At 41.2% G+C, this 12,322-nt stretch overlaps 1 protein-coding gene across 1 annotated transcript in view; it reads left to right on the top strand.

Annotated features, from left to right (window-relative positions):
- The window catches only part of USH2A (usherin), a gene marked incomplete at its 5' end in the record, with an annotated part of 1,334,617 nt that overhangs the window by 382,888 nt on the left and 939,407 nt on the right, over positions 1-12,322 (top strand). Inside the window, one exon of the mRNA XM_082250984.1 lies at positions 11,609-11,842. Within this exon, the coding sequence (XP_082107110.1) occupies positions 11,609-11,842 (234 nt within the window). The remainder of the gene's footprint in view (positions 1-11,608; positions 11,843-12,322) is intronic.

Below are 12,322 nucleotides of genomic sequence, written 5' to 3' on the forward strand. Positions count from 1 at the left end.
TTAGAAGAGCTCCAAGTTTGGTTAGTAAGGGCTCTTCCCCTCCATACAAAGGCCATTTATATGTGATTTGGGTGTGTTGTCACCGCAGGCATGACAAAGCCACATTCGTCCGTTATAAGGAATAAATAATACATAGCGGAATCTGTTTGCATCCTGATCAACTCGTTTTGCTTGCATTTCAGACTGTTTGATGTTATTAAATTGTCGTAAACCTTAAGATAATCAAATTACGGCAATGACAGTTCACCTTACCGGCACATAAAGGAAGTCGCGACTTGTGTCATGTTCAGTTTGAATGACACAAATTAATTTAATAATGTGCTTGATAGTAAAGCTGTTGTCTTTCTCTTCTTCTTTTTTTTATTTTAATTCTAACATAAATATAGATGAATTGAAAACCAGTCTGTGCATTTTTTTTTTTAAGGGAATACATTGGTGGGTTATGTTTGATTTAAAATAGACCTGACAAGGAAAAGTGCAAGTTAAAATATATTGGGTTGGTGAAATTCTCGCGCTGTCACTCTATATGAATCCTAAATTCCTTTAAAGCTGCAGGTACTATTATTGGTAACCTACGCAATTCAGAAATTTATAATAGGGGGGAGTACCGCGCTTAAAAGGTGCTTAGTGCATGTTATTCATACTAATTACATTTAATAATTTACTTTCAGTGCTTTCAAATGTTTATAATAAAATATAAATATTCTCCAGTGCATAAAATTATATAAATATTCTCCAGTGCATAAAATTAAAAAAAATTCTCATTAATAAATAAAATATTTCTTACAAGTGATGTAAATATGTGCTATAAACAATCCTTAAATATATCAAAATTTGTAAAAATAAAGTGCCAGTGATAAATTATGTGCTTATAAGTTTCCAATAATTAAATAATTCAAAAGTGAAAAAGTGCCAAAGTGTCCTTATATATATAGATAAAATGGTGTATATTCAGACGCCTTTTCTTTCCCAAAATTCATGCAGGTGCTCTTCCATGCAGTGGCCACTAGGTGTCCTAAGCGCTCACCTCAATTGGCTTTATAACCAACTTTGTATGGTATCATATGTAATCCTCCTTTTCTATGGTTGATGGGTCCGGTCACTAATTCTCACACTTATCCCGTTTAACACGATATTCCAGGGGGTGTGTGTGGAGCCTTTGAATCTCCAAAATAAATGGGGCCACAATAGTGAGGTACCGTTTGGTGATTTTATTAAAAGAGATTAAAAATAACAGACTCACATTTTCCTTCGTCTTTGCCAATGCATAACAATTGTAATGTCGCTACGTCACTTCCGGTTTGGCGTCCTACGCGTTACGCTGCGTGCCCACACAGCTTCTTCCAGGGATCCCTGGAAGAAGCTGTGTGGGCACGCAGCGTAACGCGTAGGACGCCAAACCGGAAGTGACGTAGCGACATTACAATTGTTATGCATTGGCAAAGACGAAGGAAAATGTGAGTCTGTTATTTTTAATCTCTTTTAATAAAATCACCAAACGGTACCTCACTATTGTGGCCCCATTTATTTTGGAGATTCAAAGGCTCCACACACACCCCCTGGAATATCGTGTTAAACGGGATAAGTGTGAGAATTAGTGACCGGACCCATCAACCATAGAAAAGGAGGATTACATATGATACCATACAAAGCTGGTTATAAAGCCAATTGAGGTGAGCGCTTAGGACACCTAGTGGCCACTGCATGGAAGAGCACCTGCATGAATTTTGGGAAAGAAAAGGCGTCTGAATATACACCATTTTATCTATATATATAAGGACACTTTGGCACTTTTTCACTTTTGAATTATTTAATTATTGGAAACTTATAAGCACATAATTTATCACTGGCACTTTATTTTTACAAATTTTGATATATTTAAGGATTGTTTATAGCACATATTTACATCACTTGTAAGAAATATTTTATTTATTAATGAGAATTTTTTTAAATTTTATGCACTGGAGAATATTTATATAATTTTATGCACTGGAGAATATTTATATTTTATTATAAACATTTGAAAGCACTGAAAGTAAATTATTAAATGTAATTAGTATGAATAACATGCACTAAGCACCTTTTAAGCGCGGTACTCCCCCCTATTATAAGGAAAAGTGCAAGACTGCAATACGTATATATATATATATATATATATATATATATATATATATATATATACACACAAAGCGGCTTTAAAGTGGTTTACTGGGGTTATTTTTATATATATATAAAATGGTTGGGAGTTCTAAGTAATTTTCTAGCAAAAAATACTGAGGTTTACTTGTAAACAAAAAGTGCCAGAAAAGGCTTAGTCCAAAGATGGCCCCTCTTCTCAACTAATGATGCAGCCAAAGGGTGATTTACCTCATTAGCGGTATTTCAGAGTGTGGCTCGGGGTGGAATTTCAGTGCCATTAGCGGTAACCCAGAGCCACACTCGGGGTACCGTCAGGGAGCATTGCTGGATCCTGAGGTTGCTTACCTTGTCCCCGGGATCCCGCGATGTGTCCCTGCAGCATACGGCGGCCGGATCTTCCGCCCGATGCTGTGAGCCCTGGCTTCCGTCTCCCGCGACGTGACACTCGCAGGGGGGTGGAACCGGCGGCAAATTTGAAAAGTAAAACATACAAACACACTGATATATTGTAATCCTATTGGATTACATTCCAAAATAAAATTAAAGAGGAAGTAAACCCTCCTCGGGAAGTTGTACCTATAGGTAAGCCTATGATAAGGCTTACCTATAGGTACTGTAAATATCTCCTAAACATGTACCGTTTAGGAGATATTTACCTTTAATGCAGCCAGTGACGTCACTGGCGCATGCGCTCTGAAGGAACGGCTGATCATGCCGTTCCTTCAGAGCCCCGTGCCGTGACCGTCGGCTCCCGCGCGCGTGCGCGGGAGTGACGTCACCGCGGCTCTGGCCAATCAGATGGCCGGATGCCGCGATCCCGGAATCGTTCTAAGGTAAGTATTTCATAATGAGCTAGTATGCGATGCATACTAGCTCATTATGCGTTTCTCTTGCAGGTTGTAAAAAAAAATAAAAAATTTTAAACGAGTGTACAACCTCTTTAATTGACATTAGTTTGCTACTCAGTGCCCTTTCCTGCAGTTTTACTGTACATAGATATATATAGATATATATATATATCTATATATACATACACGCACATATATATATATATATATATATACATATATATATATATATATATATATATATATAATATACGTATGTGTACATATATATATATATATATATATATATATATATATATATACGCACTTTAACTTTTTTATAGTTATTTATTATATTATAATTTATGATTTTGCGTTTCAAACTTTATCGTACCCGAGATGTTATAAAGAAGAATGCACAATAAAAAAAAATCATATGTAAATAGTTGGTTTGGGTTGCTCGTGCTTAAGAATTACATGCAAAATAATGGTACCGCTTTCAGCACCTAAAATCCGAAACAATCATACCGCCAGGGAGGTTAAATGGAGAAGCAGTTTCTATCGGCAACTCCACAACAAAAATTGGCAGATTTTAGAAGCATTTATTATTTTGGGGAAATGCAGTGCAGTTAATAGAGAAAATTATATTAACCAATTATTTTTTGCACACATGTTAAAATCTTAATTCTTTGCTGGAAATTACCGTAAAGTGAATGTTCCCCTTTTCAGAAAAAATTAAAAGGTGAACTTATGGCACTTTTCCACTGCATGGAACTGTACCGGTTCGGCACCCTTTTGTGCTTTTCCACTGCGGTACCGCATGGTATAGGGTCGGAACGGTTCGGTACGGTACGGTATAGGTTTGCTTTTCCACTGCATGGAACCGAACGGTACGGTACGGTACGGCTCTGAAAAAACAGTACCTACTCGATTGTGGTTCCAACAGGTACCAAACTGGTACCATATCCCACAATCCTTTGCATGCAGTCACTACTAGCCACTGATTGGTCAGAGAATCACACCCACCCCGTTGTTATCCCACCCACTTAACTTTAGTACTACTTTAGTGGAAAAGCAAACCTATACCGTACCGTACCGAACCGTTCCGATACTATACCATGCGGTACCGCAGTGGAAAAGCAAACCGGGCCAAGCAGGGCCGAGTAGAGCCGAGCCGGTACTAGCCGGTACTTGCAGTGGAAAAGTGCCATTACATCCCACACCCTTCCCACCCATCCTGTTCCTGCTGCACTCACCTCTGTGGGTGATGCATTTTTAACGCTCATATAGCCCAGTGCATTGGTCCTGGGGGTTTGAATACCATGCTGTTCTTTCTAATTTTTTCATAGGGACTACGGAATGGATCAGTGCAGTTCTGATTGGTCAGTATAGTCATGTTATCAGCAATGGGGCCCCTTCTTACACATTGAGAAAGTTGCACATGCTATATACTGTATTTTGACTGTATTTGTCACACAAATGAAAAACTTTAAAGCACACTTTAACATCATCTTAACAAGCAGAAAAATAGCTTCAAAACCAGGCATCCCTTACCCCTCTAGCTGCTTGTTCTGTGGAATAATTCATCATCAAAGAACACACCAAAGACTCTGACATCAATTTTAATCTTAGAATTTTTCAGACAGGCGTTGAAACCTGTTACACATTCAAGCAGTATTTGTAATTGCACCTGTATCCACCCTGAGCTGCGTGCAGACAGGCTATAGAAGTGGATGCAGACACAGCAGCTGCACAGACACAGCTGGACACAGCCGCAAGCCACAATGTGCCAGGCAATGTGTGTTCAAATCCGTGTTCACATTTTGACATGTGGCTGGGTCCAGCTGTGTCTGTACAGCCGCTGCATCTGCACCCACCTCAGATACAGGTGCAATAACAAACTCGGCCTGCATGCAAAACGGGTGTCATCGCCCATCTGAATGAAGCCTTATTGTAACAGTTTAGAGAATCTGCTGTCTGTATCTATTAGAAGGCTGAAAGTCAGCCAAATTCCTAATGGAAAAAACAAACGGAGATGATCTGTGATTTTAGTACCTCTGCTATAAATTGTGAAGATTCATTTTTCTACAATGCCTATAGCTACATAGGTCAGTGAGGGCTTACTTTAAAGTTGTTTTACTGCTTATACAGAGTATATAAATACATTTTGATATTATAATTGGACACTACACTGAGAACAAGAAATGTAACAGCTAACTTAAACCAACAAATCAAATTTTAGTTTTCAGGGTTTTATTGCAGTTAGATCAGTTGACTGTCATCTGTGATGTATTGTTATGGGTTTATGTATTTCACTCATGGGTTTTGAATAAATAGATGCTAAGGGGGTTATTTACTAAAACTGTGTGGTGCAAAATCTGCATAGAAACCAATCAGCTTCCAGGCTTTTTGTCAAAGCATAACTGAACAAGCTCAAGTTAGAAGCTGATTGGCTACCCTGCACAGGTTCACCAGATTCTGAGTGCTTTGGTTTTAGTACATTTCCTCCTAAGTAACTGTTTCCATAGGCTTTAAATTGCTTTTCTGTATGTGTGTGTATACTATATAAAACTACATATAGAGTATATATATATATATATATATATATATATATATATATATATATATATATATACATATATATATATATATATATGCATAAGAAGTAAATAAAACAGTGCTATAATAAATAGTTAATGAATAAATACAACAATGCTTAAATAAAGTGCTAAATATTCCGCAACTATAGGTGCATCATTGCTTCAAATGTCCATAAAAGTGCATAAATGTGTTTAAAAAGTATACAAGGTGCCCGAAGTGCTTGAAAACCATCAACTGCACTGCCCCTCTGACCCTCTTTCCTCCTCGTTTGTCCCTCATTTTGGTCAAATCTTTAAAGTTGTATATACAACACTAAGTAAAATACACTATTTATCGTTTAAAAAGTGTTTCCCAGTGCTAAACCTTTCATCCAATTTCTAAATGGCTACATTTGTAAATTTGAAAAGCCAATATAAAGCAATTGCAGTGGTAAAAAATGTACATGTGGGTTTAACTAATCTTTTTTTTTTGCATAATTTTCCTTTAAGAGGGCATGGCAGGGGGTGTGCCCAATGCCTGCATACTTTTGCTGATAGGTGTTCCTCATTGCGATCTCAAAAAGTTGTGAGGTATGTTTATGTTCTGCCTTAACCACTCTACAACCGCTCACAGTAATACTACTGCGGCAGAGTGGTTCGTTATCGTCCAGCCACGTAGTATTAACGTGATTGGACACTCCCCCTTCTGGGCGGCGCTTGCGCGCCGCCGGAGGCTCGCTCCCGCTGTTTTCATTCACAGCGGGAGTCGGGCCAGGGGAGGAGCAGCGGCGATCGCCGCTGCTCTTACCCGATCGTCGGGGATCGAGTCTGGAGATCCGCCCGCTGTGTGTAAACACAGCGGGCGGATCTCCATAGTGACAGGGAGTGACAGATCGGACTGTTCAGCATAGCTGGACATCCGATCTGTCCATGACTCACTCAGTCCCCTCCCCCCCTACACGTCAGTAAGCACCAGGCATACATTAACCCCTCCCTCTCCAATAAAATTAACCCCTTCCCTGCCAGTGTCATTTTTACAGTAACAGTGCATATATATAGCACTGATTACTGCAGTAATGTCACTGGTACCCCCAAAAGTGTCAAAAATGTCAGTCAAGGGTCCGATCTGTCCGCCGCAATGTCGCAGTCCCGCAAAAAAAATCGCAGATCGCCGCCATTACGCGTTAAAAAAAAAACACCAAAAATGACAGAAATCTTTCCCTTTGTTAGTAAACGCAATAACTTTTGCGCAAACCAATCAAAATACGCTTATTGCGATTTTTTTTACCAAACATATGTAGCATAAAACAAATTGGCCAAAAATTTTTAAAAAAATTGGTTTTTACATCTTTTTTGGGGGGAATTTCATATAAAAAAATGTTAAAAATATTGTTATTTTTTCAAAATAAACGCTCTTGCTTTGTTTATAGCGCAAAAAGTAAAAATCGCACAGGTGATCAAATAACACCAAAAGAAAGCTCTGTTTGTGGGAAAAAAAGGACGTAAATTTCGTTTGGGTACGGCGTCGCACGACCGCGCAATTGTCAGTTGAAGTCGCACAGCGCCGAATCGCAAAAAGTGGCCTGGACGGAAGACAGCAAAATCCTCCGGTGGTAAAGTGGTTAATATGCATTGCGTCAAAGCAGCACATCAAAATCATTTGGCCTGCCAGCACATCCTTAGGTGCTAAAAATAAAACAAGACCTTTTTTTGTAATGTGGAGTGCAAAGCTGGTGCATTGCCTTAGTGTGTTTGCGGTTCCAACAAAGCAGTAATGCAGGTTATATGCGATACCAAGTGCTGCAGTAATGGGCATGATAACACACGCATTACCTTGATGCATTAGTATAAATGGGTCCTAAAGGAGAAGAATGGGGCTTACTAGTTTTAGGCTGCACTGTTGGGGGGTTGATTTACAAAAGGATTACAGAATCCTTCAGCTTCAGTGAAGTCCGAGCTTTGAATGCCTAATCATGCATAATGAATTTTTACTTGGATGAATGAAGTGAACAAAAGCTTCTAATTCACTAATATATGTGAACACTCACTTTGAAAAATTAACTTTTATTTTAGTAAGTTACCTGTCCCTACTCCTTTAGCAAATCAACCCCAGTGTGAATGCCGGAAAGACCGGGACCGAGGTAAAGGCTGTTCATTGAGAAAAGTGAATGATAGAAGATAAAGTGAAGCTGTGTTCACTCTGAATACCCCTTCAAGTGCTAGCAAAAAGCCTGTGTGTTTTTTTTTTTTTTTTTTTTAATTTACCCCACACGTGATTGGTTAATCAAAATGAACATATGTTTATGTGATCAATTAACATTCACTTTGCCATATACCCTTCGCTGAGACAGAAAAACAGAAAACACTTGAATTATTACCTGATTATAACTATGATCTGACTTTCTTTTTTTTTTTTCCAAACTATCTGACTTTCATTTTCCAAGATTCCTATCTGGAATACGAGTGGTATTAAATCCAAAACCAAAAATGTAATATATTGCAGCTTACCAATCATTAGATATGGTGGCTGCATTTGTTTTCTTTCTTTTTCTTTTTTTTTTTTAGGCCCCTTTCACACATGCTGTCTGTTTGTCCGTTTTTCATTCATCCATTGACGGATGAAAAACGGACATCAATGTATCTCTATGTAAAAACAGATGACAAAGGATGATCATACGTTAACATCCGTTTTCATCCGCTTCCGTCAATGTCCGTTTTTTTGAACGGATGTATGCCCTATTTTTCATCCGCCAAAAAAAACGGATCGGACGAAAAACGGATGACAACGGATGAAAACGGATGGAAACGGACAAAAAACGGATGACAACGGATGAAAAACGGATGACAACGGATGAAAACGGATGAAAATGGATGAAAAACGGATGACAACGGATGAAAAATGGATAACAACTGACGAAAAACAGATGAAAAACGGATAACAACTGACGAAAAACGGATGAAAAACGGATAACAACTGACGAAAAATGGATGACAACTGACGAAAAACGGATGAAAAACGGATGAAAAATGGATGAAAAGCCCCTTTCACACAGGCGGACCGTTCAGATCCGCCTGTCCGTTTTTTTGGCAGCTCTGAACGGTCCCCCCATGCATTCCTATGGGGCATCGGATGGCAGCGGAGACATGTCCGTTGACATCCGACCCGATTCGATCTGTCAAATCTGGACGGATGGAAACCCTATTTTCCATCCGTCCAGCGGATCGGATGGGATCGGATGGGACCGACGGTCCGTTCCCATTCAATTTCCCCCATAGAGATGCATGGGGAACTGACAGGCTGCCTCCATCTTTAGGCTGGGCCGCCCTATGGCTGAAAATGGCTGGGCGGGGCTGGACTGTGCCTCACCTGTCCATTGGTGTAGGGTGGGGTGGTGATGCAAGCCAAGCCCCGCCTATGCTGCCTCTCCTCACTGCTCAGTCAGTTTAGTAGCGAGTGAGTCAGCAGCCTGGCGCTGTCACAGAGTTTTTTTTTTTTTTTTTTTTTTTATCCCCTGATTAGAGCCAGAGGCTCTAATAGGCTTCAAAAAAGTGCACCCCGAGCCCACCCATTGTGTGACAATAGCAAATGAAAATTCGCTATTGTCACACAGATCCTCCTCCTGGCCAATCAGTAAGCGGGTCCGAGACCTGCTTCCTGATTGGCCAAAAGGCAAACTCATGCCATTGGCCGAGGAGGCGGCAGCAGGACCCGAGGAGACGCAGGGGACTGAGGAGAATCCGCCGCTGCAGGTAAGTCTCTCTGCATTGAAGGGGGCACGCTGGTCGCTCTGCATTGAAAGGGGGCACGATGATCTCTCTGCATTGAAAGGGGGCACGCTGGTCATTCTGCATTGAAAGGGGGCACGCTTGTCATTCTGCATTGAAAGGGGGCATGCTGGTCATTGTGCATTGAAAGGGGGCACACTGGTCATTCTGCATTGAAAGGGGTCATGCTGGTCATTCTGCATTGAATGGGGGCACGCTGGTCATTCTGCATTGAAAGGGGGCACGCTGGTCTCTCTGCAATGAAAGGGGGCACGCTGGTCTCCCTGCATTGAATGAGGGCACGCTGGTCATTCTGCATTGAAAGGGAGCGCGCTGGTCATTCTGCATTGAAAGGGGGCACGCTGGTCTCTCTGCATTGAAAGGGGGCACGCTGGTCTCTCTGCATTGAAAGGGGGCACGCTGGTCTCTCTGCATTGAAATGGGCACGCTGGTCATTCTGCATTGAAAGGGGGCACGCTGGTCATTCTGCATTGAAAGGGGGCACGCTGGTCTCTCTGCATTGAAAGGGGGCACGCTGGTCATTTTGCATTGAAAGGGGCCACGCTGGTCTCTCTGCATTAAATGGGGGCACGCTGGTCTCTCTGCATTGAATGGGGGCACACTGGTCATTCTGCATTGAAAGGGGGCACGTTGGTCTCTCTGCATTCAAAGGGGCCACGCTGGTCATTCTGCATTGAAAGGGGGCATGCTGGTCTCTCTGCGTTGAAAAGGGGCACGCTGGTCATTCTGCATTGAAAGGGGGCACGCTGGTCATTCTGCATTGAAAGGGGGCACGCTGGTCATTCTGCATTGAAAGGGGGCACGCTGGTCTCTCTGCATTGAAAGGGGGCACGCTGGTCTCTCTGCATTGAAAGGGGGCACGTTGGTCTCTCGGCATTGAAAGGGGGCACGCTGGTCATTCAAACTTGTATTTAGATGCATTTTACTTTAATTGCATCACTATTTTCATAACAAACAATACATGTGCTTAGGGGGTAAGGGTTTCTTTAACTAATCTAGTGGAAGGGACTCGAGTGCTTAAATCCCGTGGGTTAGGGGGCGCAAATTACTTGCCTTGCCCCGGGTACTGACAACCCACGCTACGCCACTGCGTGACTGAACTGATGAACTGAACGGACCGTATGTGTGAAAGGGGCCTAAGGCTCCTTTCACACAGTGTGTCCGTCAAACGGACTCCGCTTTTCTCAGCGGGGGATCGATCCGCCGATCCCCCACTGAGCAGGAGAATGACAGCTGTTCTCCGCACTGTGTTTGGAGACACAGCTGTCACAGCCCCATAGATCTCTATGGGGGAATCGGATGGGAACAGACCGTCGGTTTGACTGATCGGATCGGATGTCAGCGGACATGTCTCCGCTGACATCCGATCCCGGATAGAGATGCATGGGGGGACCGTTCAGATCCGCCAAAAAAACAGACAGGCAGATCTGAACGGTCCGCCTGTGTGAAAGGGGCCTAAGGCTTTTTCCCCTCTGTTTTCACCTAGTGATCTGGCCAGTAACACACCTCCTGTATTAGAGTGCCCCCACTCTGGATAACGGAGCACATGGGTTGATTTACTAAAACTGGAGAGTGCAACATATGGTGCAGCTCTGCAAAGAAACCAATCAGCTTCCAGCTTTTTTTGTCAAAGCTTAATGAAACAAGATGAATTTAGAATCTGATTGGCTACCATGCACAGCGGCACCAGATTTCACACTCTACAGTTTACTTTCCAGTAAATCTCCCCCATGGGGGGAGGGGGCACCTTTGGACAGCAGCATTGTCAGTTTGGGCAGAAGGAAGTGTTAGATGGACTAGCAGATTTAAAAACACTAACAAATTGAAGCCAAACTCCAACTCACACTTTCTAAGCAGTTACAGCAATAGTCTTTTACTTTTGGAATAAAGGTTTTACATAAAAAAAAAAAAATAAAACCGATCATTGTAAGCACCACTGTCAGTGTAAATGGTTTGTCTCATCATCATCTGCAAAGGAGCATGTTCTTTTGAAAAACAACAGACTTACTGGTCAGATGACCATATGAAAATAGAAGAAAAAAAGTCTAAAAAAAGAAAACTAATACAGCTATCACATCTAAGCATAAGTAAGCTGCGATATAATAAATGTTTGCTTTTAGGTTTAATCCTGCTTTCAAGTTCATATGATAATGTGTAATATTTATTAGTGTCTCTAATTTATATTTGTTTGTCTTATACCCCTCATGTACAGAATTTCATTCTCTGTCCTGTAAAATTTTACAGGTTTTAAAGACAATTAACTTTGATTTCTTTCAGCACCAGAAAACTTACACCCACCACTGGTAGAGGGGATCAATAGCACTTCCATGAGGATTGCTTGGTCTGCACCTGTAAAGCTTAATGGACCTTCACCATACTATCAGCTAGAGAGAACAGAGCCGTCACTGACCATAGAAGGTAACATGGACTATATCAAGGGGACTCACTTTCCAGGCCATGGCTACTACAAATTCCCAGCATCCACCCTGCCTGCAAACACATATTTCACAGGTAACATTTTCATAGATATATTATTTATGTGTAATACATTTGGAGGGGACCAATGCTCAAATGTTAAAGAACATCTCTAGTTTAATTCCTTCCCCCCTCTTGTCCTGGCTACTATTTGTCTTTGCATTTTCATTTTTGGAAACCTGTCAAAAATCGGGAAAATTCAAACTGAATATGTGAATAGCAAATATATAGGCTGAGGCTGCCTCCAGTGAAAACCAAATATGACACACAAAAAACTGATCCAGAGATACTGGATTCTGAAGTTATATGCAGATTATATCTATCTATCTATCTATCTATCTATCTATCTATCTATCTATCTATCTATCTATCTATCTATCTATCTATCTATCTATCTATCTATCTATCTATCTATCTATCTATCTATCTATCTATCTATCTATCTATCTATCTATCTATCTCATGGTGTGGGGCTGCACGAGTGCTGCCAGCACTGGGGAGCTACAGTCCATTAAG

The sequence above is a fragment of the Pelophylax lessonae genome (genome assembly GCF_965119305.1).
Source record: "Pelophylax lessonae genome assembly, chromosome: 3".
In the NCBI taxonomy this organism is placed as follows: domain Eukaryota; kingdom Metazoa; phylum Chordata; class Amphibia; order Anura; family Ranidae; genus Pelophylax; species Pelophylax lessonae.